General features: G+C 42.6%; 1 protein-coding gene across 2 annotated transcripts in view; it reads left to right on the top strand.

The window, feature by feature from the left end:
- vta1 (vesicle (multivesicular body) trafficking 1) overlaps positions 1 to 27,727 on the top strand; it is a 77,608-nt gene that overhangs the window by 30,170 nt on the left and 19,711 nt on the right. Inside the window, exons 4-7 of one of the 2 annotated variants that reach the window (XM_071897112.2) lie at positions 4,937 to 5,012; positions 11,012 to 11,126; positions 21,593 to 21,874; positions 25,519 to 25,596. In XM_071897112.2, coding sequence (XP_071753213.1) covers positions 4,937 to 5,012; positions 11,012 to 11,126; positions 21,593 to 21,874; positions 25,519 to 25,596 — 551 coding nt within the window. The remainder of the gene's footprint in view (positions 1 to 4,936; positions 5,013 to 11,011; positions 11,127 to 21,592; positions 21,875 to 25,518; positions 25,597 to 27,727) is intronic. The other variant, XM_071897113.2, reaches the window with a different exon arrangement.

The raw sequence follows: 27,727 nt of genomic DNA, 5'->3' as shown, positions 1-27,727 counted from the left end.
GGAGAGAAATTCATACATAGGATCAACTTCACTATTTATATTTGTCTAAGAAACTAATTTCAAGCATTTAAGCAGAAGCCTTTAGATCAAAATGGCTTTAAGAGAATGAAAAACACAGAACATTCAGTCAGGTGGGGCCAAAGTTTTGACTGGTAGTGTGAATCAGTTTGATTCTACAGTAGCTGCTGCTGTAAATAACTTCTACAGGATAAATACAGGGTGAATACATGAGTAAGGACATCTACAGTGTACTTTAGGACAGTAATGACAGAGGGGGACAAATATCATCTGACTAGAATATCACGAATCGACTAAATAACATTTTAAATGAGATTCAGTTCATCACAGAGGTTTAATGTGGCTTGAGGGACACTGACGGGCAAAAATCGTATCAAAATTAAAATCCTTATCCATACATTACATACGGAGTGAAACTCAAGCTGTGAAATTGATGCAGAAGAAAATTGGCGATGAAATGATACGGTGATATAATTTTCGCTGTTCTGTAGGCCCCAATACTTAATCATTCTTTTTATTTTTTCCCCATGCGCTTTTATTTTGAAGGCCACATTGCCTAACTCCCTGTATTGTTCTGGTTTTCTCTGAATTTGTGTAATGAATTCAACAAAATAATGAGTTTTATAAATGATGACTTTGGCTTGGGTTTGGTCTTAAGCATAACATTTGTATGTAACAATTTGTTATAATTAACACCCAATATCCCTGTTGTACATTCACACATACACACACACGTATATACACACACACACACACATACACACACACACAGTGCGAGCTGGAGGGAAGGGAGAGTTGGAAGGTCTTATGAGGATATCTGGCTTGACGAAGAGGCTTGACATCACACATGTAAATAGCCACACACACACACACACACTCTCACACACACACACACACACACACACACACATACACATTGCAGCCTCCAGTCCATGCCAGAAGTGCTGACCTCTGCACTACCAGAAAGAGCAGATAAATGGCCATGAAAGCAGTCCTGTGTCCATAGAAGAGCTGTATGTGTGTGAGTGAGTGTGTGTGTGTGTGTGTGTGTGTGTGTGTGATTTAGAATGGAATGTGAATGCTCTGACTGTAGATGTACAACTGAACTCCCATAGATAAGAATGGCGTAACGTTGCTCAATTTCTATGGGCAAAACGAGAAAAAAAATTGTCTTTTTCTGTGTTCTAATAATTTATGTAGAATGTATAAGTTGTTGTTAATTGCCCATAACCTTTTCACGGCTGTCAAACAACCGCATGATCATTACAATTTAATTATCTGGAAGTGATAAAATGCTCCACTGAAGCGAGGAGTCATGTTCGCGTTTTGAGACTAAAAGAAAAAAAAAACATTTTAATGATCCTGCTGCTGTTTGAGAACCGTGAAAAGGTAACAACAAATTATTTACACCATATACATTTCACAGAAGTTATTAGAAGACAGAAAAAGCAACCACAGAAAAAAAGATTTATTGTTTTGCTCATAGAAATTGAATAGGGTTTCACACTTATCTATTCACTCCCCCAGAAAGGGTTAAGGGTTAAATTCCTTGCAACACATTGATATGGTGGAAAATGATGGGAAAATATTGTCCAGGTTGAACACGTCTGAAGTTATGCTTTAATATCTATGAATTTGATACTACTAGGATACCACAGTGAACAAGAAAAACCATCAAGCACTGTGTAACTAACCACACTTGGTTTTGGTGACGGTTGGGTGTCCGTTTTTTCACTCCTGGCACCAGTTTGTCAACCAGTTCAGGTGGACTGGGATCCAGTTTAAGGTCTGGTGGACCGTCACTGCTGTCATGTTTTCAACTCCAACTGCTGCAGTCTGCTGTCAAGTAGTGCTGAAACCATTAGTCGTTTAATCGATTAGTCGATTGACAGAAAATGAATCGATTATAATTTTGATAATTGATTAATTGTTTTAGTCATTTATCAAATAAAAAAATGAAATATTTGCTGGTTACAGCTTGAGAAATGCTAAGATTTGCTGCTTTTCTCTGTTTCATATCATTATAAAATGAATACTAAAATGAAAACTACGTTTTTTTGGCTGCTGCTCAGACTAAGTCAGCAATTTTAATGATCACTTTGGGCTCTGGGGACTTGTGATGGGCGTTTGTCAGTATTTTTTACATTTTACAAACTAAATGATTAATCGATTAATAGAAAAAATAATTGATAAATTAATCGACAATGAAAATAATTGTTAGTTGCAGCCCTACTGTGCCAGACTACAGCTGTCTAATCCAGTCCTACTACTTTAAACTATTCCAGTCCACATGCCGTCTGCACATTTATACCCTCTGCAGGTGCCGCTGAAATGGAGTTTCAGCTTGCCCAAAACATTTGGAGAAAGTACTTAACATTTAGAAAATTCAACATTGAATTCAATCTTTTTCCGTAACAGTATGGAAGTAGTATCAAAACGTTGGTTACTGTGAGAATGCTAGGTGGCGTTGTGAGTAAGGAGACGTCCTTCAACTGGAACAGCTGAGTTCAGTTCCCCGTGTCGGCAACCGCCCGCCCTGCTGAAGTGTCCTTAAGCAAGATACTGAATCCCTGCCAGATCCAGAGGTGCTGATCTGCAGCTGAGCCCGACCTCTGACCTCTGACCTCTGACCTCTGACCTCCCTGTGGAGGGGGGGGGGGAGAGGAAAGACAGTTTCTCCTTCAAGGGATCAGGAAAGTATCACATTAGAAACAGGGTATCACCAGAAGAAAGTTAGTTTCCTGCGCTGTCAGTCGCCGTGAGCGACCTGACGCAGGGTGTGGAGGAGGGATGGAGGAGGGATGGAGGAGGGATGGAGGAGGGATGGAGGAGGGATGGAGGAGGGATGGAGGAGGGATGGAGGGGGGATGGAGGAGGGATGGAGGAGGGATGGAGGAGGGATGGAGGAGGGATAGAGGAGGGATAGAGGAGGGATGGAGGGGGGATGGAGGGCGGCAGGTTTCTGGAGCTGTTTGCGGTGTAAATAACAGTTTTCTGTTTCCAGCAGGGATATTAAGCAGAAGTGGGTAATATTTCTGTTCCGCTGAAGGGGAACACAAACAGCCTGGGCTTTTACGAGACGCAGCGGGCTGCGCTAACAGGCCTCTGTGGTGTGTTATGTCACCACACACACACACACACACACACGAACACAGTCATACATGTACACACATCCTCACTGATGCATACACACTGACACATGCACAGGCACATATGTGATTATACATAGATAGATACAAACACAAATATTGTCAGCCAGTATGCACACACACGCATACATTGGCACACAGATTTGTAAACACTGACTCACACACACACACACACACACACACACACACACACAGATTCATATACTCTGACTCACACACACGAGTGAGGAGCAGAGGTGAACGTTTATGGGAAAGTGTGCTGGAATAAGAAACTTCCTCCAGCTTTTTGGGGCCGCTGCTCTGCGCCTCACACACTGGGCTATTCATAATCCTTACCTTCACTGTGTCACGCTCAGTGTGTGTGTGTGTGTGTGTGTGTGTGTGTGTGCGTGTGTGTGTGTGTGTGTCAGGGTGGGAAATTACCAGCAGCCAAATGCCGGTAAATCTGGGCTGTGGCTGGTAAATTTGTCTACTTTAAACCCAGAAAAAAGTAGCCGCACTCTCATAACTCTGATGCATAGACTAATTTATTAATTATCAACGACTTGACATGAAGTCCATCTTCATCTGGGCAAAACATGAGGTCAAGAGTATCAGGATGCTTAAATAGGGTGGGATTAAGATGAGTTATGTATTAAAGATAACATACTAACCTAATCCAGGTGTGTGTTTTCTGTAACCTCTAGACTAGAAGCTTGTCTACTTTACCAGACACTTTTTTGTTTGGAGACGATTCTCTATTCCATGTCTTGTAAATGAATAAAAATTGCTAATGAATTTTCAAGCTAAAACTTTGTGTGCGTGTGTGTGTGTGTGTGTGTGTGTGTTCGTATTTATGACCCCTGTGCCCAGAAGGGAGGGAAGGCTTTTTACGGCTTGTTTTTCCTTCCTGCTTCCGTTGCTGTGATCACCACAAATACTGGGACCACTCAACTTTCACCTCTGAACCTCACCAGCACACACACACACACACACACACACACACACACACACACACCTCTCTGTGCACAGTTGAGGTCAGGTCCATTACCATCAGCCATAGAAGCAGCGGTCCACCACAGGACAGATTCTCTGTTTGGGAGAAATTGGAAATGAAATTCATTCTGTTTTATTGTCCTTTATATGGCGAGCTCAGCTGTGTGCATCACAGCAAAATGACTTTTATTTCTTCTGATTTGTTTTGGTTGGATGATTAGGAAAGAGTTGAGATTTGTTCCAGGAAAGGTGGATTCTTTGTGGCAAAGCCTGGGAACAATACAAATACTCTTTTGTGTAATACCTGACGGTTTTTTCTTTTTTTGGCAGGAATATGGCTGTTTCTTGTGATATGTGTATTTGTCTTGTGAAGCCATGTGGGCTTGGTACCTAGATTGCATGACAATGAAATCAAATAAAATCTGTAAAGTCACACCAGGGCAGAAACTCTTTTTTTTTTTCTATGTACCACAGTTACTGATGTACTCTGCTACTTTTGTTATTTCAGCAGTTAACTGGATTTTCATGGGATTTCAATGGGAAAAGGAGCGAGAGAGGAAAACGGAGGGAGGGAAAGGGTAGAACTACGGCAAAAAAAGTACACTTTGGCCTGTGTATGTAACTGGAAGAAATACAAAATTAGAGTCTTTAAATTGTACACTTTGTTCCTGATACATTTTATTGCATCGCACGTCAATGCAACACTGAAATGAAGAACTAATGGTGTTGTTTTCTCCCCCTCTTCTCCCCTCTCTCCCCCTCCTCCCCTCCCCTTTCTTCCTCCCTGTTTCCAGGAACATGATCAAGTCTTTCTACACAGCCAGTCTGCTGCTGGACGTCCTGTCGGTGTTCGGGGAGTTGTCAGAGGAGGTGAGACGCCGCCGAAATCACAAGTTTGATCTCCGCAAACACCCAAGTAACGTCAGAAATGAGTAGAACGTGGGCAAAGCACTGATCCCTGAACAAAATACACACTTAAAGGTGCAATAAGTACGATTTTTACCATCTCATAGCACAAAATGATCACAATATACCTGCAGGGAGTTGACAGGGTTGTTGATCAATACCAGTGACTCAGCGATTACTCTGTGAGGTGCTGAGGTTTCTGGCTTTCAAAACTCACTTTCCAGCCCGGACTCTCTGTTTTGGAACAAAAACAGAATTTCAACCTGCTGGCCTCTGGCATTTTCAGTCGCTCAAAGACGAAGGACGGCGCTACGAGCGAGCGAGACATTTCGTTCTCCAGCCCAAAAAACAAACAACAGAGCAGTATTATTATTCCAGTCGTATGCGTGGAGATATATTACCTCTTTCTGTCGGATTTTTGCTCTAATTAGCTAGCTTACTCATCTCTGTTGGGAAAATATGACCTTATTGTTTGTGTCGATGGCAGAGGTTCATAAAAACTGTTTGACGTCATCAAGTTTGCTCCGAATCCCCGAGACCCACAGAGCAGAGCATGTGAACGGCATTGTCTGTTCTTGTCAATTAAAAAAAATGGCAGCGCCTATACCAGTATATAACAACAGTGGCTTTCTTAACGAGAGACACAGACTGTCAGTATAAATATCCAATAATACCATTATTGTCTGATAATGACAATCACCATTATGATAAGGTTAGCTGGCTACATGCTAGAGCTGAACAATTAATTGAAAGAAAATCGAAATCGCAATATGAACTTCTGCAACTTGGCACTCGCCAAGGCTGAAATTAATTACTTAAGACAGAGAGAGGCGTCCAAAGCGGATTTCTGAACCTGATGTTTTAGAGCTGCAGGTAATCTTTGGTCCATGAATCAATATTTCATCAGACTCAAACTCAGTAAATCCTTTTTTAACAAAATCACTTTTATTTATTTATGAATGATGAACTGATGATATGAATCGCAGTTTAAATCACAATTGGAATATTCTGTCAAATAATCACATTTAGTTTTTTTGTCAGTATCTTTCATCCCCACTACATGCTGCGTTCATCACTGTCATTAGCTAGCTAGCTAGCATGTCAACAGAAGTTAATGAAATGTTTTGGTAAAGTTACTTACAACATCTTCATCATTATTAGTGACTTTCAGCTTCTCAATATGGGAAGTATAAGAATTCCTCTGTTTCTTCACTGTGAATGTATGATCCATGGGCACAAGTTTGTTGACATTCACAGCCAGTTCACAATCAAATCAAGTCAAGTTTAACTTTATTATCCATTTAGGAAATTCATCTGGTGCACAAACACACATACACAGCAAGTAAGTAACAGTAAGACATCAACAACAGCATCAACATAAGACAAACAATAATTCTGAAAATTCATTTTACAGGTCTAAACTAATTAGGTCTCAGGTAGTTATAGCAATAAAAATATTAACAATCAACAAGTGTCTTTAAGTGACATGTTGCAAAGGTATATATCTTAATGCCCCTTTAAATGCAAGTGTGTGTAAGAATATATATCATCAAGTGTAGATGAGATGAACACACAGGCACCAAGAAACATTGGCATACACACACACACACTCACACACACTCACACACACACACACGGAGAGGGACAGGAAGCCTTTCTCTACATGGTGTCCTTGTCACCCAGCAGCCATTAAAACATCAACAAGACACTTACATCCCTACAGTTCGCTGTTACACTGAGGCAGGCCTGCTGGAAACACACACACACACACACACACACACACACACACACACACACAGAGTCCGCCATCAGACAATGAGCCCTCAGAGCGGCCGGTGGTGAGTGCTCAGCAGACAGACAGTCAGGAGTGATTGGGTTTCAGGCGGTAAAAAGAGGTTTTCAGCAGCTTCCCGGCTGAGCTGAGTGGAGTCAGTGAGTGTTGAGTAACTCTGTTGTCCCGCGGGCAGCTCTGCTCACAGCGCCCGCCTCCCTCCCGCCTCACTTTCTCCTCATGTTGTCCCCGTGTCGGGCGGCAGGGCGGCACGGCGAGGAGGGAGGCCGTCCTTCAAAGGCAAAGAGAGAAGAGACTTTCCCTGCTGGGATCAACAAACAGGCTTCCCACACTCCTGGAAAAGTCTGGGAATTTTAAAATCGTTTTTTTCCAGGCATGGAGAAGTTACGAAAAATGATAAAAGGGAGAAATGTTTTAGAAAATGAATGAAATTTTAATTATGAAGTTTTTTTTTTTCTTGAATACTGTCGAATAAGGCTGAAAGATATTTACAAAAAATTTAATTGCGTTTATTTGACAGAATATTGTGATTCAAGTTTTTCTTTTTTTAAACTTTACAATTGCTTGTTGATTCATGGACAAAAGGTTCCCTGCAGCTCTAAAACACCTTGTTCCGAAATCCCTCTCTCTTACGCAATTAATTTCAGCCTCTGCGTTTCAGAAATTGCAGAAGTTCATATAATTGTTCAGCTCTACTGTCAAATGTCACAGAAAAGCTGTCTAGACCTTCCTGTTGGAGGAAAATATGATTCGTTGCTGACTGTTTTTTTTGTTGATAGAGCTAATATAATATTATAGTCCCTGCTTTCAAAGCGAAAAGCAAACTAATGCTTAAAGTTCAGGTAGTTGATGGTTACTTTTTAATTCAAGTCATTAAAATTTGAATAAGGGGTCATGGAGAAGTCATGGAAAAGTTTTAGAATTTCATTAGTGAAAAGGTGAGGGAACCCTGAATAAAGTATCCTATGAGTCAGTAGTATTATTATTATTATTATTTTTATCATATTCAGTGGAGAGAAGGTGCTGCCGCTTGTTCAGCATGTTTTTTAGTGTTTAAGTCAAAAATAGCTTTTATTAAAATGGTTTTAATAAAAGAACGCCGTGCTTCTAACGGTTTTTCAGTCGTCACAGCAACAAGACACACGACCAGCGCTTGTGTGTTTTATGAATTTCATTCATATTGGGAGTTTTACAGTCTCACGTTTTAAGTTTTCACTCCACAAATAAAAAAAACACATACCACAGCATCCCACAATCATCTAATCTACTGCTACTAATTAAAAAAAAAGGAGGTTTCTGGTTGGACTGAGCTCATTAGGAGGCTGAAAAAAGTTTTGAATTTGAATGGAATGTACTGTTTTTCATTCTCTTAAAGCCATTTTGATCTAAAGGCTTCTGCTTCAAATGTGTTTCTTACACAAATATAAATAGTGAAGTTGATGCCTATGTATGAATTTCTTTCCAAAGCCTTTGCCTTTCCATCAAGGCAAAGAGCGGCTACTTTAAAGAATCTAAAGTATAAGATAGTTTTGATTTGTTTAAAACTTTTTTGGTCACTGCATAATTCCATTTGTGTTATTTCACAGTTTTGATGTCTTACCTATTATTCTAGAATGTGGAAAATAGTAAAACTATTCATATTAATACCACCCATAAGTATGTAGACCTAGAGAAAAAAAATAAGCTTAATGAATGACCTAATTGGCATAACTGGGGATGTTTAATGCATCACGGTGATTATGGCAGGATTCGGCAGCTCAAGTGCCTCTTGTTTGGTAATGATGGGGAATGGGATCCTTAACCCTGGCGGCGTTAATGCCGTGCTACACCCGCTGGGTTACAGAGGGCCACATTAGCGCGTAATCACCGCTGTGTTTCAGCAGGCGGCCATATCCTCATGTCATCCCATCACCCAGGCTGCTGCGCTCACTGGCATGGCGCTGAATCGCTGCAGACGGAGACGGCGTCGGCCATCTGCCTCAGTTATGATTATCACTCTCAGCCACGAGTCACTGAGCCATTTGGACAGTGTCGGGCTGTATGGATTCTAGATTCAAAACTTTATTGCCCGTTCAGGCCGGCGGGAATGTGTATTTATGTTTGACTTGGCTCACAGCTCGTCGCGGCGGGCAAATTGAGACATTATCATCACGCTGTAGGCAGGGTGAGGAATTAACACCAGCCACAGGCCAAGTGCTGGGGAATTGTGGCTGTGGCTGGTGAGTTTGTCTTCTCTAGGAGCCGCTTTGGCACCTAACCGACCGTCATTTGGAAGTCCTATTCTCTTCTGAAAATCAGTTTGGCTGGGAAAGATGGTGAAGGGAGTTTTGCAATCCACCAGCCGCTGTGGCCGGCCGAGGAAAAACTGAGTTTCCTGCCTTGACTCACTGAGTCCGTCAGTCAGTCCGTCAATAATTAAATCAGGATCCCAGTCAGTTGTCAGTCAGTCAGTCAATCAATCCATCAGTATTTTAGTCAGCCAGTCATCCAATCAGTCAGTCGGAAAGGCAGCCAGGAAGCCAGCAGGTGACCAACCATCACCTGGAAGTACTTTCCCATTTTTAAAGTCACTGTCTCAGGTAAAATAGTGAAAGTAACTGCTGAATTTTGGAATCCACCACCCACCGTGTCTAGGAGGTGAAAAAGACCGTTTTTTTCTTTGTTATTACATATCACAGCGTAAAGTCCCCCTTCCTTCCACCCTTCCTGAAAGAGTCATTCCTTCATGTTATAACGGTAATATTCAGCCTCTTGTCTCTCCATGACTCATATCGTGTTATTTCACCGCCCTGCTTTACGCTGAGTCTTCGGCTGAACAAACACCTCTCCTTCTGTACTCCATTGTTTTTTTTAACCGCTGTCTTAAACCATGTCACTTATCTGGTACAGGCAGGAATTTATCCATTCATTCTTATCTGGTTCACTTCAGTGTAAACCTGATTCTTTCTCCTCTCTTTTCCTCCTCAACTCTCTCTACCCTTTTACCTCCTGCACCCCCTCCATCTGCCCTCTACACCTACCCTTTACCACCCCTACCCCAACTAACTACCCCTACTATCCCATCACCCCCTACCAACTATTACCTACCCTTTACGACCCTTGCCCCTACGAATTACCCCACCCCTAATGTCCCTACCAACTAATATCCACCCGTTATCACCCCTACCAACTACTTCTAACCCTACTCCTTACCAAATACCCCTCACCATCTTTACTTACCCCCGTACCCTCATCCTTTACACTTCTACCCCTACCTCCTGCCCTCCATACCTACTCTCTACCAACTACCCCACACTTGCCTCTACCTACTACCCCCACTTCTGAACCTCTCCCAACTAATACCTACCCAACTACCCCTCACCCCTTACCCCTACAAACTAATGCCTATCCTTTACCACCCCTACTCCGTACCAACTACCCCTTACCACCTCTACTTACCCTTTAACCTTTACCACCACACACGCTTACCTCATGCTCTACATGCCTAATCCCTACCGACTACCCCCGCATTTTACCCCACCCAACTAATACCTAACCTTTATCACCCCTAACCCTACCGATTACCCCCATTCTTTAACCCCTGCCAACTAATATGTTCCCTTTATCACCCCTTACCCCCTACCAACTAATATGTACCCTTTATCACACTTGCCTCTACCAACTACCCCCAACCTCTTGCCCCCTCCTAACTAATACCTACCCAACTACCCCCAACCTCTTGCCCCCTCCTAACTAATACCTACCCAACTACCCCTCACCCCTTGCCCCCTTTACCACCCCTACTCTGTACAAACTACCCGTTACATCTCTACTTACCACTTACCCTTTCCCAACTCCAACCCTTACCTCCTGCCCTACATACCTACTCCCTACCAACTACCCCCCAACATTTTACCCCCTGCCGACTAATACCTACCCTTTATCACCCCTACCCCCTACTAATTACCCCCATTCCTTACCCCTGCCGACTAATACCTATCCTTTACCACGTCTACTTCTTACCAATTACCCCAACCTCCTGCCATCCATATTTTGTCCCTACCATCTACCCCTTGCCAACTAATACCTATCATTTATCACTCCTACCTTCCACCCCTCCTCCCTACCAACTACCCCCCCTTTCATCTCTACTTACCCCCCCCCCCCCACTCCCACCCACCACCCCTTACAGAACATCCAACACAGGAAGTACGCCCGCTGGAAGGCCACCTACATCCACAACTGTCTGAAGAGCGGGGAGACACCTCAGGCCGGGCCCATCGCCATGGACATGGACGGGGAAGCAGGTGGGACACACTGATATGGCACTGGAACACACACACACACGCACAAATAAATTACTGTGACTCCCGTTACGAAAACACCTCCGCTTTCTCTCCTGAGCCCGCTCTTTAAGGAATGCTAAGACCAACTTCCTTTGTTGTTGTTTTTTGTCTGTGTGTTTGTGTTGGGGTGCGTGAGTGTGTGTGTGTGTGTGTGTGTGTGTGTGTGTGAAGCCTAGTTCTGTATTGTGTGCCTTATCAGGTCTGAGACTTACAGGAAAGCCCTGCGGTGGAAACTGGAGACTTTGGGAGATTAGTAGTGTGCAGAGTGTAGATTAGTAGTGTAGTGTGTGTGTGTAGTTACGTACAACGTTGGTTTGTGTGTGTGTGGGAGAGTGAGATTATTGTGCCTGCATAAGACATTGGTCTGTGTCTATATGTGCGTAACTTGCACTGCGTGTGTGAGAGCGAGCTGATATTTGTTTTATTATTCTCCGTACCTCTCATATCCAGCGTAGATCAACTTTGTGTCCCTGACCTTTGTCGTAATGAAAAGCTCTGGCCTCCAATGCAAGCCCTACACCGTAAAACATAACCTTTAGGAGGAGGCTTGGGAAAACACCACCAGATCCCAAGGAGATTGACTGAATTAATTAGGCACTAAAATGGCCGTCGCAGCCTTTAAAGTTCACTGCGCTCTGAGAAGCAAGTGGGGACAAACTAGGGGCGGAAACTTTTTGTCCAGCGGCCACAAGGGCCGGTTCATCCTAAAGTTCACCGGCCACTTTCACCGTTTCACCAGTCGACAAGATTTTTAGAGTAGATTAGGACTTCCTAATGATGGTTTGCTGCCAGAGTGAGTGTTAACTCACCAGATATAGTCAAAGCTTACCGGCATTTGTCTGGTGGCTGGTGGTTATTCTTGTTGACCTCTGTATTAAGTTAAATCTAAAGCCAAGTCTACACCAGAAGCGACTCAGCTGTTACTCCGATCTTTTTACGCTTCAGTATATATTTTTTTCTACCTATGCACAACCCATTGCAAAGGCTTTTAAACCATTTACATAACAATATTTTGGTGTATTTCCTCTATTAACTAGACTAGCTGTATAGCTAACTAAAAAACAGCTCTCATCTCTCCATAGTCATCTTCTGAAAAATGGTTTCTTTTCCATATTCTTTTTGGTTTCAGTTATATATATTCATCATGGACCGATGAGTGAACATTCCTATATATCTTGTTCTATCTATTTGAACCTTTGACCCCTTGCACCTTGATTTCCCCTTAAACTTTCCCTTAAGTAGCTTTACAATTAGAAAAAGCATTTTTCCCCCAGCTTTACGACAATGTCGCATCCATGTTCTGTATCTGCTTGTTCCAGCGCTTCACTGAAGTTATAGCTGCTTATACTGAGTGAAATATTCAAACCCAAGACTCCATTTTTTTATGGCTGCACCATTACATCAAATGGAAAAAATCTAGGTGTCTTGTACATCATCTTATACACATTTCCCTGTAATTCAGCCTGACGTTCGGTATCTTTGAAAACCTTGGGGTCTTGAATAGAAATTAAAATAAAGTTCTGTGGGTTTGAACAAAGCTTGGTCGTGAAACGTTGGTTTGTAATGATATACCCACTGGTAGGAGCGGCAGGTTGGAAGAGCTTTTGCAGTCTAATTTTTCCTATACAGAGCTAACTAAAAACAAAACAAAACACTAAAATAGCTTTTTGAATGGTCCGTGCAGCTGCACCATTCAAAAAGGAGAAGGTTTCTAATTCCAAAGTTCCAAACATTTGCCTTAAAGTTCCAAGTTTAATTAAGTATTCAATGATTTTAGTGTTGATAATATACACACAGACTGAATGTACACAATATTAGGGACTCTTACTCTTTTCATGAAGTACACTAATGAGCTGAATCCTGGTGAAAGCAATTACCCCCTATTGATTTCCCTTATTAAATCTATCAATCTAAGCAATCACAGAGGAGGAGATGAGAAGCAGACGAGTTTGAGAAAAACTTTTAAGCTTTGAGTCAATTGAGACGTGGATCGTGAAAAAGGGGCTGCAGCTTAATATCATGATACTGAAAGGCGGCTAATCTATCGGAGGGTAGCAATATAGGCAAGGCAAGGCATAAGATACAAAAGATACAAAAGATAGAAGACTTAAAAAGGTAAAATAGTGCAGTTCCATTACAGGGTAGAGTAGGCAGTGCAGAACAGAAAAGTTTTAAGCTTTGACTTAAAAGTGGTCAGAGTCGGGGCTTGTCTAATATCATCTGAGAGGTTATTCCAGGTCTGTGTTGCATGATAACAAAACGTTGCTTCACCGTGTTTTGTTCTAACTTTCGCGACAGCCAGTAGGCCGGCCCCAGAAGTCCCTAAGGGTCCTTGAAGGTTCATATGGCACAAGCATGTCAGAGATGTATTAGAGTGGATTTATTCTTCTTCACGAGACATTGGGTGAATGATGTGGTTATCCTGATTATTCCAGGACTGTAGTCACTTCAGCTACAGCAACAGTTGATGCTGAACACCCAGCTAGGCGCCGAGGGACTGGACAGCATCTGGACTTGTTCTGGAATTGTACTTCGGGGGTTAGGTGTTGCGTCAGATGCATCTTGGGACGACACAAGGCCAAGCAGGAACGCATTTTGACATTATTATTATCACCTGTGGGCTCACACACGTTTCCCTGTAGGTGAAACTCTAAACTTATTATTCATGTCACTGAACCCATGTTGACGAATTCCTCGCTGAAATAATGGCCGCTCAACATCTGCTGGACCCTGCCCAGTCACTCCACATATGTGTGTGTGTGTGTGTGCGTGTGTGTGTGTGTGACCCAGTCATTGCCTGCTCACCCATGACATCACCTCGAGAAGCCCCGAGCTTCACATGCATGTACAGTACACACGCACACACACACACACACACACACACACACACACACACATACACACATAATCTCAGCAAGCACATGGCTCATGTCTCTGTGTAGTTTTTTTCTTTTCAACCCCCCTTCTTTCTCACTTTCATTCCTTTCTCTCCTCTCTCACACACTTTCACACCCTCTATTCTCTCACACACACTCTTCCCTCCCTCTCTCTCTCTCTCTCTCTCTCTCTCTCTCTCTGTCCCAGTGTGTATTTGGGTCTCTCTGTCAGTGATGACATCATGATAGCTTTTTCTCACTGATGGATAACACCGCCAGCACACAGCTGATATCATCCACCCTGCGCGTGTGTGTGTGTGTGTGTGTGTGTGTGTGTCCTGCTCCCTGGTGTTTTATGTCTGCTCTTGACATCAGGATTTTATCAGTGTGTTTCAACACCTCTATCAGTTGAACAGCCCAGCTGAGGGACTTTGAGAGTGTGTGTGTGTTTGTCTTTCTGTCTTTTCGTACAGACAGCCCAACTGACCAGCTGATTGATTTTGTGTGTGTGTGTGTGTGTGTGAGCACATCTGTCCATCCATCACAAAGCATTCCTTTCTGACATGATCATTTCGGTGTGCTTGTTAACCCTCTAGGCACAAGACTTTTCTGGCATTTCTTGTCTCATTTTTATTCTGCTGAATCCCAAAAATGTGAAATGGCAAAATGTGGTTGTATCCGCCCAGTCTTCTGGCCGAGAATCTTAAGTTTAGGTGGAGGTTATTTTTGTGTTCAAACAGGGCGTTTTCCATGTTGCAAAGAGGCCAAACTGTCGATTTGCGGCCGTTTTTTTATTTTTATTTGAATTGAAATATCTCAGCTTTCCAAATATCCCTCCATGGATTTTGCTGGACCCAATTTCTGTACAAACCAGTGTTGTAAGGTTTTCAAAATCATGCAAGGAAATGGTATTTATAACTGTATTTACCCTTTTCAGTTGACAGCTTGTCGGCCTTCTCTTAGATAACCAACATCCATTGGACTTACTAGTGTGAAAACAGTTTGATTTCCTGGTTATTTGACCTCCATGATGTTATGTTTTCTTAATAAGTCCCTATGACTTATGGTTTGTCTTCAAAGGGAGCAAAAATACCACCGTAACATTTTTTAACTCTTATTTAATAAAGCAGACTCGTCCCAAGTCTAAATATAGATTACCAAGTCAAGTCCATATCATTAATGTCAAGTCTCAAGTCTAAATGTAGAACAGCAAGTCAAGTCAGAACAAATCAAGAGTCCAGTATCAATTTAATATCTTAAAGAAAACTAAATATCTAGGACTTTTCAATGCAATATGGTTTTAATAGGATAAAAACTTGGTAAGAGCATCATGAGTTTGATTTCTATAATCAGTTTCAACTTCAATAAATTCAATCATTCCATACAAATTCAGAAAACAGAATTTAAATTCAGTCGTCTGCTGGAACAAATCTCATCACTTTCAATCTAAGTCATTTACACAAACACAAGATCTCAAGTCAAGACTTTAGAAACCTTTTCAAGTCATCAAAGTACAAGTCAGAGTCAAGTCCCAAGTCACCAGAACCCAAGTCAAGTCAAGTCTCAAGTCTTCTCTTCATGCATCAAGTCAAGTCTCAAGCAATTAAAATTATGACTTGAGATGTGAGTTCCCACCTCTGCTACTTGACTAAGAATAATTTAACAATTTATTATTTAACCAGGCTTTAACCAGGCTAATTAACTAAAAGCTTACTACACTACTTGACTAAAAGCACTTTTTTTTTTTTATCCAAACGAATCAATTAAGAACACATTTTTATTTAACCACTAGGCCACCCTGCCACTCTCTTCTTCAACATTTTCTTTATACTGAACAACTCTCATAGTCCACCGAGGCTCTCAGAAGGTCAAAACTACATAATTTCACATTTTTTTATCAGTACCATGCAGCTCTGTTGGAAAGGCCTCCGTCGGCTGGTTGCTGCTCTGTAACACCAGGCGCTGGACACTGCAGTGATATGAACCATGTTAAGTAGGTTAATGAACCTCTGGAGAATAGACTGACTGGGGTTCACACACACTCCCACACACACACACACACACACTCACACACTCCCACATACACTCACCAACACACACACACACACCAGTGCTAGCTACAGAAAGACCATTGTCTCACAGTGGCTCTGGCCTGACTTTCCATTGGCTGGGAGGGGGACATGTTTAGCAAGAGGAAAGGAATGGATGGAGGGAGGGACGGGGTGGAGATGGGTGAGAGAGAGAGAGAGAGAGAGGGAGAGAGAGAGAGCATAACTTCCAATGCTGAGTTGTAAAAAAAATAAGGGATGTTTTCTTTGACCCACTTGTCAGAGGAAAACATATTGAAAGGGTTCAGAAATCTCGCCAAAATTGCAATCAAGTCTGAGGAGACGCACGGAGAAAATGAGAGTGTTGGCAGAGAGAGAGAGAGGTGGAGAGACAGACAGAGAGAGAGAGAGCAAGAGAGAGAGAGAAACGGGTTTGAATGCAGGCAAGCCTTTTGGAGGAAGCATCTCTGTTTATGAACAGATTTTCCCTTAGTCACTGTGGAACCTGCTGCTTAACTCTGACTGACTGGCTAATGGGCTGACTGGCTGGCTGCCTAACTGGACAACTGACTGACCAACTAACTAAATTATTTACTGGCTGAGTGAGTGATTGACTCACTGAAGGATGGACTGACTGGCTGGCTGGCCAGCTAAATAAATGATGGACTGACTGGTTGGCTTGCTGACTGATTGATTGACTGACCAAGTAACTAAATGATGGACTGACTGACTAACTGACCAAGTAACTAAATGATGGACTGACTGACTAACTGATTAAGTAACTAAATGATGGACTGACTGACTAACTGACCAAGTAACTAAATGATGGACTGACTGACTGATTAAGTAACTAAATGATGGACTAACTGACCAAGTAACTAAATGATGGACTGACTGACTAACTGACCAAGTAACTAAATGATGGACTGACTGACTAACTGACCAAGTAACTAAATGATGGACTGGCTGACTAACTGACCAAGTAACTAAATGATGGACTGGCTGACTAACTGACTGTCTGGCTGACTCAGGACAGGAGACTAACTGTTTTTGCCTGACTGCTACAGCGGCTGGTAGATTCCCAAAATTCCCTCGCTACGTTGGCTATTTTTACCAGCCAACTCAATTTGTGTAGAAAAGAGCTTCCAAATGGCAGCTGGTTAGATGCCAAATGGCTGCTGCAGTTGACCGAGAGTGGAACTATGCAGCGTTTAACATCTATTGTCAAAAGTGCCCTTGGGCAAGACACTTAACCCCTAATTGCAGTGGAGCTGCTCAGTGTCTGACAGTAGAAGACAGTTGTGCTGTGAGTGTATGTAATCTTCCCTGCTGAAACTCCTCCACCGAGCCGCCGTGTGCTCTTAGTGGGGCAGGAAGTCGACTTCTTCGTCTGCAGCAGCCACAGTGCCTGTTTCCAAAATTCACCAGCCACTTTCACTATTTCACCAACCAAATAGCGGTATTCCACCTCTAAATGACGGTTGTTTGCCTGCCAACGTGGTTGCTAGAGTCGACCAAGACTTACCACACAGCCGGAGTATACCAGCGGCATTTATATAGTGGCTGCTGGTCGTTTCTCTTGCTGTTCTTAATCAACTTATTTGGTTAAATAAGGGTTTAGAGTAATGTGATCCAGACAGATACTATCATTTCTCTGGTGGAAGTCTACGCCATTACCATCTACTGCAAATGAGGTGGCAGGGACTCTCAGATGGCAGGTAGTTATTATTCTGTGTGTGTGTGTGTGAGAGAGGGAGAGTGTGTTCACACTTACATATGTACTTTCATGCAATAGAGAGAGAGAGAGAGAGAGAGAGAGAGAGAGACAGACAGAAGACACACACACGCACACACACACACACACACACACACACACACACTCACACACACACACACACTCACTCCCACTCAGCTCCACCATCTGTTAACCAGCCACCCTTTACATATCTGGTATTAATTATCTCTATATGTACGTGCCTGTACATGTCTGCAAGCATGTGTGCATTCCTATTATACAGTATATATATATATATATATATGTGTGTGTGTGTGTAGTCATATGTATGGATGTGTGTGTGTGCCCTCGCCCTGTCCAGAATTGCTCTTTGCCCAACCATTTCCACCTCTGTTGTTGGTCCCAGCTCCTGTTGGACCAGATAGAGATTAGCTTTCCTCTCCTGAAGCTGCAGGCTGTAGTTCACTCAGACGGAGGGAGAGTTACTCTAGTTTTTTTTCATTTATATATATATATATATATATATACATATATATATATATATATATGTTTTCATTGTGGGTTTACTAGTTTTAGTTCAGTTTTTTATTTTTCACAAATGTTCAGTTTTAGTTTAGTTTTTATTTAGTTTCAGTTCTAGCTTGAGTGTAGTTTTTTAGTTGTGGTATGTTTTAAAGGTTTAATGATACAAGTTTAGAACAGATATTTTGCAACAGGTATGTGTAATTAACAATAACTTGAAGATAGGTTGAAACACACACCACTATTAGTAGGGTGCTGAAAGATTTTTTTTTACTTCAATTTTACATTTTTTCTTTACTTTATTTCTTTCTTTCTTTTTTTTTTTTTTTTTTTTTACAATTTTTTACTTTTACTACAAACAATAAACCATATATTATTTTTAAAAATGTATATAGATTATTTTTTCAATTAAAATTCAGTGAAAATAGCCAAAGTCTCTGCCCAGAATTAATTCTTTTAGACCCTGCTCATAAATAAAAAGATGAAAACTAAAAACATTTTACATACACTTTTTGTTTTTAGTTCGTTTTTACCAGTGGACAAGATTAAATCAGTTTTAGTTTGTTCACATGTCTCGTTTTCATTTTATATTTCAGTTTACAAGAATGTTTTCAACACCTGGTTTTAGTTTACTATAATATCCCTGGTGGGAGGGGACGGAGGGTGCAGCAAATTTTGCCTCCGAGGTCCACTACCATACACAGCTGTAACCTGAAGAGTAGAGCTGCATGATAATAGTGAAAATGATAATCCCAGTTGTCACTTGTCACTCTTTCTCTCTCTCTCTCTCTCTCTCTCTCGCTCTCCCCCCAGTGATTAGGCTTGGCTCACAGACAGTGTCATTGTTTCTTAACGTTAGTCTCTGAAACTTATTATGCTTATAGCACTCCACCCATCTTAGTCCAGGCAGACTCTCCAGAGGGATGGACTGCAGTTTAGCCTGGACAAAACCACATCTCACAGTGGATCTAGGCCGCGTATTAATGCCATATATGTACCAATGTAGGCACTCTTTATTTCTCCTGCTGATGCATACAGTGACTGTAAAACATATTGCTCTATTTCCCCATGGGGATCATTAAAGTTTCATCCAATCTAACATAATCTAATCTGTTGCCCACCCTGACATAACAAACCGAAAATAGCTCAGAATACATTTATTTGGGATTTTTGGTGTGAAATCTACAAAAGTAATATTTTCTATCAAAGTGGACTGGAAATTCAAGGAATGTATGTGAAAGTTTAAAATGTCCAAAAACACAAATGTACTCATCCCCTTATCTTAGGCAGTGTGGAGCTGTAAAAGAGCGTGGATGCTCGCTCAGTTAACTTTCTCTGGATAAAAAGAGGTAAAAAAAAATATATAGTGAAATGCATTAAAAGAATATTTTAGCTAGAGTTTGTGCGGTTTGCCTTCCTGCCTGTAACGCAGGAGTGACAGAGGCTGGAGGTTTAACATGGTGTCGAATACAGCCTGTGTCGGCAAATCCCAGCCTAACGCTTTTAATCTGTGAAAATGTTTGGCCGTCAAGAAATGTTTTCTTTCTGTTAGGTGTGGCTGCTGAGAGAGGCAGAGTCTCCAGAGTCAGGTCCAAACACACCAGAGGCCTTCTTTCTTTCTTTCTTTCTTCCTTTCTTTCCTTCTTTCTTTCTCTCTCTGTCTCTCTTTCCTTTCTCTCTTTCTCAAGCATTTCTTTCTTATGGATTTTTTTCTTATTTTGTTCATTCTGTCCTTGTCTTTTTTTTTAAGTGTTTTTCTTCCTTTATTTTTCTTTTGATCTTTCTTTCTTTCTTTCTTTCTTCTTTCTTAAATTGTTCCTATACATCCCATGCGACTCATTACTCCTGTTGCACACTACTGCTTGTGTGTATGTGTGTGTGTGTGTGTGTGTGTATATGTATGTCCATATAGACTGCGTCTGGATCAGGGATCTTCCATCGACAATATTAATTAACTCCTCATCCTAACTCCAACATCGGCCTGATTCTAACCCTGAATTTATCCCGTAACATTACAACATAACAACAAGGCCTTAAAGTGACACCTTGTCAAAGTGGCGGTCAACTGAAAAATATTTTCTTACGTCAAGAACACAAAATGTTCCTAACAAAGACCGTAATGCAGTAAAAGCTCCTTCACACACAGACCAGGGCTGATCCACTCATCTGCAGTCCTGCTGCTCATTTCCCATTTTTCATGTAAAACCCATTTAATATCTTGAGCTGTGATTCTGAAGCCTCGTGTCAGAACACCGTGATCTTATCTTATCTTATCCTCATCCGCTCTGATCCAAACTCATTTTCCACCGTCCCATTCACCTAATGTGCTTTTGATGAAGAAACAATTTTTGGTGTGAGATTGGAACCAAGCCAGGAGAAGAGATTTAATTCCCCTCTTTTACCAAATCCACAGGATGTGATGTAGCTGCACCTCGGTTTAACACCTATGCAGCAGATAAATCTCATTTATACAGCTTAGTCTGTCATATTCTTTCAGGCACTAATGCCTCTGTATATACTAGATTTTGGCGAATTTGAATACATTAGGAATCGACAATCTCTGGTGGAACTTCCCTTGCTGATTTTTTTGTTTAAATTGCCTTGGTCTTTGTTCATTGGGAAAGCACACACAGGGTCAAAAATGATGCTCAAGTTGATTTAAAATGTATTTAGAGCCTAAACACAGCTGACCTTTCACAGAGTCTTCCACACAGTTTGCTGGTTTTCTCCCATTTGAGTGTCTTGCGTTATTTTTTCATATTGGGAGCCACCTCACACTGGTTCATCAAACAGTGGACATCATGTCTCTAATCATTTCCTTTCCCGGTGTCCTTTTTTCTTATTCTGCCCATTCATAGTTTCATAACTTTCATTAGAGATGTGCAGTCAGAAATAGGCTTTGTTTCCTTATTTTGGTTGTTAAATTGGCCTTAAATCCAATTCCATTAAAAGGTGTAAAAAAGTCTTAAATGTGACTTTCTGAAACTTACAGACAACAGTGTCAAAATGACATAAAAGATGAAGCAAGGTGAAATAATCTCAACAATGTCTTTGTTTCTCCTCTCTTCTTCCCCTCTCTCTCTCTCTCTCTCTCTCTCTCTCTGTGTCTCTCTCTCCCTCTCTCTGTCTCTCTCTCTCTCTCTCTCTCTCTCTCTCTCTCTCTCTCTCTCTCTGTGTCTCTCTCTCCCTCTCTCTGTCTCTCTCTCTCTCTCTCTCTCTCTCTCTCTCTCTCTCTCTCTCTCTCAGATGAGGAGTATGGAGCTGAAGGTTTCTCGTCGATGGGTGCCGGTTCCTTTAGGGGCGGACCTCCTCCCCAGTTCCCCCAGGACCAAGACCAGGACCAGGACCAGGACCAGGACTTGGGTCCGGGTCTGGGTCCGGCCCCGGGGATCGGCTTCACCCCCGGGCCGGGCTCGGGGGCGGCGGGGCCACCCATGGGTCCCCCCACCGTCAACTACAACAACATCCACATCCCCCCGGGGGCCCACGCTCCGGCCAACACTCCGGCTGAGCTGCCTCCGCCCGCAGGTAGGAGCTCACAGTATTCAACACCTTTAACTTGTTCCACAGTTTTTATTGCTACAGCCTGAATTTAAGAAGGAATCATTATTTTTATACACAATAACCCATAATGTCAAAGTGCTGTTTTGGAACGCATTGTTACAAATTAATTAAAAATGAAAAGCTGAAATGTTTGAAGAAACTGATTTAAAGGTCACATATTATTCAGTTTTCATTATTTTGTTTTCAAATCTCCTCTGGCTCAGGATAAAAATAGTGTTCTTCATGATGTTTTGCAGAGTAGGTTAGTTAAAGGTTGAATTAGTTAAATAAATTTGAAGACCAAGTCTTGACAATACTGGCTCCTGATTGGCCGACAGCAGCAGCTCCTCTTAATTCAAATGAGGTAAACCTGCTGAGTGGAGGCTTTCCAGTTCAAATGCTGCAAACTGGACCCTGATTGGACGGATTTCAGTCATTCTTTAGTGAGGGAGTTGAGTGAGGGCAGTTGTGATGCGTTTCCTGGAGTTCGTCTGAAACTTCCTGGGGAAAAGGATGGATTTTAGAAACTGCAGTAACTTTAAATTTAACCACACAAACAAAATCAATTGAATTTCTATAATATGCGTACAATTCCTTTGCATGTCCTTGAGAGATTTGATTGGAGTCCATTTGTGGCCAATTCAGTTGAGTGTCTTTTACCTGCAGTATATAAGAAGTTCTCATATTGGAACTGGTAAGACAGTGATGGAGATGTAGTATGGAAGGGTTTGTCTGCTAGTGTTTGCACGTTTGCACTTTTTGCACATCTTGGCAGAGCATGGCTTAATAAATGCCTTGAAGAGACTTTTTCGGCCTTTTTGATTTTAAGTAGTGTGCGGATTCCTTGCTCCGTTAATTGGAAGCTACGCACCTGCTGCCAATCACACTAAAGGACCGACGACAAGTAACTGGACGTATTTTATAATGAAACATAAAGGCTGTAACACCACAAAATGTAAAAAAAAACTCATGGGGGTTGAACCTTCTGAAGGCACTGTACATGTTTCAGTGTTGCCAATATGCCAATAATCTATCATTATTAATTGTGGAAGCTGAAGCCATGATATGTGACTACGCACCATTTACCCAGCAGCCCCTCTGGCCATCTGACTTGTAATCCTCTTTCCCTGCTAATTTCCCCGATGACTCTGACTGTATGAAGCCTTTCATTCAGCAGACTGCGCTGCTGAATTGGCGGGTTTCCTCAAAGTCTGGCACACACATCCCTAGGAGACACACACTCTTGAAGAAGTGCTGTGTGTGTGTGTGTGTGTGTGTGTGTGTGCTATTGTACTTCTATCCTGCTGAGGACCAGCTGTCCTCAGAAGGATGGAAAGATGAGGAAAATCCTCCCAAGTGAGGACAGTTTGTCAGTTCACTTCTACAAGGTGTTAGTTTAGAGTTAGGGAATGAACGTAGTCAGCAGAAGGTCTCATAGGTATATTAAGTAATGTGTGTGTGTGTGTGTGTGTGTGTGTGTGTGTGCATGCGTACAGGAAGACAGTCTTAATTTTAGTCCCATGGCAACTCTTTGTGTAAAGACAAAGGGTTATATAATCTATTATGATCATCTACTAATGACTCTGTGTGTGTGTGTGTGTGTGTGTGTGTGTGTCTGTGTGTGTGTGTGTGTGTGTGTCAGTGTGTGTAAAGTGTAGACACCAACCAGACGCTCTGTCTGAGTGACTTCTGTTGCCTCCCTCGACATGGGAAACAAAAACAAAACTTCCTCTCACCCATGCTTGTACTCACGAACACACACACACACACACACACACACACACACACACACACACACACACAATCAAGTCATTTTGTGTGATTATACATTATACAAGCTTGTGTGCAAAGAGCTGGCAAGGGAAAATGAGTTCAACTTACTTCACCGCAGCCCACCAAGCGCACACACACACACACACACACACACACACACACACACACACGCATTGTCTGGCTGGCATTTAATCATTTGTCCCTGCCGTCCAAGACAATAAAAGTACAGGTTGACGTTGGTGCTCGTCCAATCACAGGGGGCGTTGTTGACAGGCGAGGTGTGTTTATCCAATCCCAGTGAGCTTTGTTGATAGAGCATGTTATTGATTAGGTGAGAGCCAACTGTTATCAGGGGGCGATGTTGGCTCGAGTGTGTGGGAAAGACACGGAGAGAGAGACGGGGTGTGTGCGTGTGTGTGTGTGTGTGTGGGTGGGTGTGTGTGTGTGTGTGTGTGTGTGTGTGGGTGTGTGTGTGTGTGTGGGTGGGTGTGTGTGTGTGGGTGCTTCCCAGACTTTATTGTTCCTAATGGGAAGTTTGATTTTACAGGAAAGCACAGATGACAATACATACTCATGATAAGCTAAATATACAGAAATTAAATATGTCCAGACGTAGGGCTGCAACTAACGATTATTTTCATCATCGATTAATCTATTGATTCGTTTTTTCAATTAATCGACTAATCATTTTGTCTGTAAAATGTAAAAAATAATGACAAACGGCCATCACAAGTTCCCAGACCCCAAAGTGATTCTTAAAATTGTTTACTGCATCTGACCAGCAGCCAAAAAAAACCAAAGTATTGATTTTATAATGATATGAAAACAGAGAAAAGCAAGAAAATTTCCAGTTGTGAAGCTGTAACCAGCAAATGTTTGATATTTTTACTTGATAAATGACTAAAACAGTTAGTTGATTATCAAAACTATAATTGAGCAATTTTCTTTCGATCTACAAATCGATTAATCAGCTAATCGTTTCATCTCTATCCAGATGTATAGTGAGGTTGAAGGTCATTGATTAAGATGTGATAGACTAAGTGGAAGCCTGACTCTACCTTCAGGCAGAATGTGAAAAAATAAAGAGGTGTTCATCCATGGAAGATCAATAGAGGTGAACAGAGAGAGATGGATAGTTCGCTGCAGTTAAAATCTTTCAGCATGAGTGAGAAATTGACCTGAAGCCAATCAGCTCCAGGCACCTGTACACCCCCCCCCCCCCCCCCCCCCCCCTTCTAATATTTAAAATGTGTATTGTTCATTTGTGACCAATAAAATTTGCACAAAAAGTTTCTAAAAGCCCAGAGAAGACATCGGTTGGTGCTGCTGCCAAGCCTGGAGCAAAAGGATTAAAATAGTATGATAGAAGTACGGTAGAATAAAAATAAATATCATGCTGAAGCAGTTTCAGCTGATCTACATTGTCTCATCAAGGAAGATGTCAACCCAAACCACTAATCATAATGGTTTGGTTCGGTTTGGTTTATCCATAATTTGTTTTTCCAAAGACGCTCTCTGCCTGCTTCTCCATCTTAACTTTCGTTTTGGTCACATGGTGCACGTTGCAAAATCCAAAGATCGTGATTGGTCAGGCGTTATTGGAAGAGATCGATATACCACACTGGGATTTTCCGTGGAATTAAAAAGATAAACATTTTAATATTGATTATTAATTGTGAAAGCATAAAATTGCACTCTACAGCCCTACTTTTTGGTGTTTCCCACAACCAAAGCTGCCTATAAAGCACTGTGTAAATCTGTTCTGGTAAGTGCTTTATATATGAACGTTATTAAGGCCAATATAGAATAATCAATAATTAGTATTTATCATAATGTGGAGTGTTTCTGTCGACCAGGAGAACCAGCTAAACCAGTGCCTACACCCAGATCAGTGCCCACTGTCAACCCCTCACTGCTCAGCGCCAACCTGGAGGGTAAGCACACACACACACACACACACACACACACTCTCTCTCTCTCCATCACTACAGGGAGAATTTTCATCTAACCACTAACAGAAAATACCAGTAAATTACTACTGTATGTGCGCGCATGTGTGTGTGTGTGGCTGCTGACAACATAATGACCGTGTTCTTAGAGGGCTGCGTTAGGGTAGCCTACACACACACACACACACACACACACACACACACACACACAGAGCGAGAGAGAGAGTATGACTGTGTTTGAATGAGTGCGTGTTTCTTTTTGTTTGTGTGCATCAGTCTGCATGTAGGGTCTTGAATATGTATATATGCATATGTTTCCATGTATGTGTGTGTGTGTGGGTGTGTGTGTGTGTGTGTGTGTACCATCATAGTTTATGATAATCATGGAGTCTAACAGCAGATAGTGTCTCCGTCTATTAGATCAAGTATCTGCACCCACTCTGCCAAAATCCATCGAGAAACACATAATACAATTCTGGGATTCTGGTTTCTGAAATAAGTTTTCACTTGTAATGAGAGAAAGAAAATGAGATAGAAGGGGAGGAGGAGGAGAGAATGCCGGAAGAAAGAGAAATAAAAAGAGAGAGACAGTGACAAAGAGAGATGAGAGAGAAGCAAAGAGAAAGAGTGATAGTGAGAGTGAAATGAGAGAAAGTGATAAAGAAAGAAAGAGGTGGAGAGAGAAGCAGAGAGTGTGAGTGAATAAGACGGTAAGAAAGAGAGTGAGAGAGAGATAGAAAGAAAAGCAGTGATAGAAAGGAAAGAAGAAAGAAAGTAAAAAGAAGAGTAAAAGAGAGGCAGAGAGGTTGGGAGAGAGTGAAAAAGAGGGTGAGAGAAAGGAAGAAAGAAATAGTGATAGAGAGAAAGAAAGGCAGGCGGGGAATGGACAGAAAGAAGAGGAAGACCGGAGAGAGAGACAGAGGGTGAAATGAAATAAAAAGAGGTAAAAAGAGACAGAAAAGGAGAAAGATTTTTCCTCCTCCATTCTTCCTCCCTCTCTTTTCTCCTTTCATTCTCTTTTGCTCCCTCTTTCCTCTCCATTCCACCTCTCCTCTCTCCTTTCCTTCTCTCCTCCTCCCCTCTCTCCTTTCTCTCCTCCTCCTCGCTCCTCTTCTCTTCCTCCTCCCTCCTCTCATCCTCACCTCCTCCTCTCCTCTTCTCTCCTCCCTCCTCATCCTCCCCTCCTCCCTCTCCTCTCTCCCTCTCCTCTTCTCTCTACCTCCCTCCTCTCATCCTCACCTCCCTCTCCCCTCTCTCCTTTCTCTCCTCCTCCTCTCTCCTCTTCTCCTCCCTCCTCTCATCCTCACTTCCTTCTCCCCTCTCTCCTTTCTCTCCTCCTCCCTCCTCTCATCCTCACCCCCTCACTCTCCTCTTCTCCTCCTCCTTCCTCCTCTCATCCTCACCTCCTCCCTCTCCTCTCCCTCTCTCCTCCTCTCTCCTCTTCTCTCCTCCCTCCTCTCATCCTCACCTCCTCCCTCTCCTCTCTCCTCTTCTCTCCTCCGCCCTCCTCTCATCCTCACCCTCCCTCTCCCCTCTCTCCTTTTCTCTCATCCTCCTCGGCCCTCTTCTCTCCTCCTCCCTCCTCTCATCCTCACCTCCTCCCTCGCCTCTCGTCCTCTCTTCCTCCTCTCTCCTCTTCTCTCTCTCCCTCCTCTCATCCTCCCCTCCTCCCTCTCCTTCCTCCTCTCTCTCCCTCCTCCCTCCTCTCATCCTCACCTCCTCCCTCTCCTCTCTCCTCCTCTCTCCTCTTCTCTCCTCCCTCCTCTCATCCTCCCCCTCCCTCTCCACTCCTCCTCTTCTCTCCTCCTCGCCCTCCTCTCATCCTCCCCTCCCTCTCCCCTCTCTCCTCTTCTCTCGTCCTCCCTCCACACATCCCAACACCATACCTTCTCCAACACAACCTCCCCACCAACCTCACCTCACTCTCTCTCCACCTCCCTCTCTCCTCTCCTCATCCTCCCTCCTCTCATCCTCACCCCCCCACCTCTCCTCTTCTCTCCTCTCTCCTCTTCTCTCCTCCTCCCTCCTCTCAACCTCACCTCCCCTCCCCTCTCTCCTTTCTCTCCACCTCCCTCCCTCACATCCTCACCTCCTCCCTCTCCCTCTTGTCTCCTCC

The sequence above is a fragment of the Centroberyx gerrardi genome, chromosome 18 (assembly GCF_048128805.1).
Source record: "Centroberyx gerrardi isolate f3 chromosome 18, fCenGer3.hap1.cur.20231027, whole genome shotgun sequence".
Lineage (NCBI taxonomy): Eukaryota > Metazoa > Chordata > Actinopteri > Beryciformes > Berycidae > Centroberyx > Centroberyx gerrardi.
Note: the sequence above shows the minus strand (reverse complement) of the source record. Positions and strands in the feature narration are given on the sequence as shown.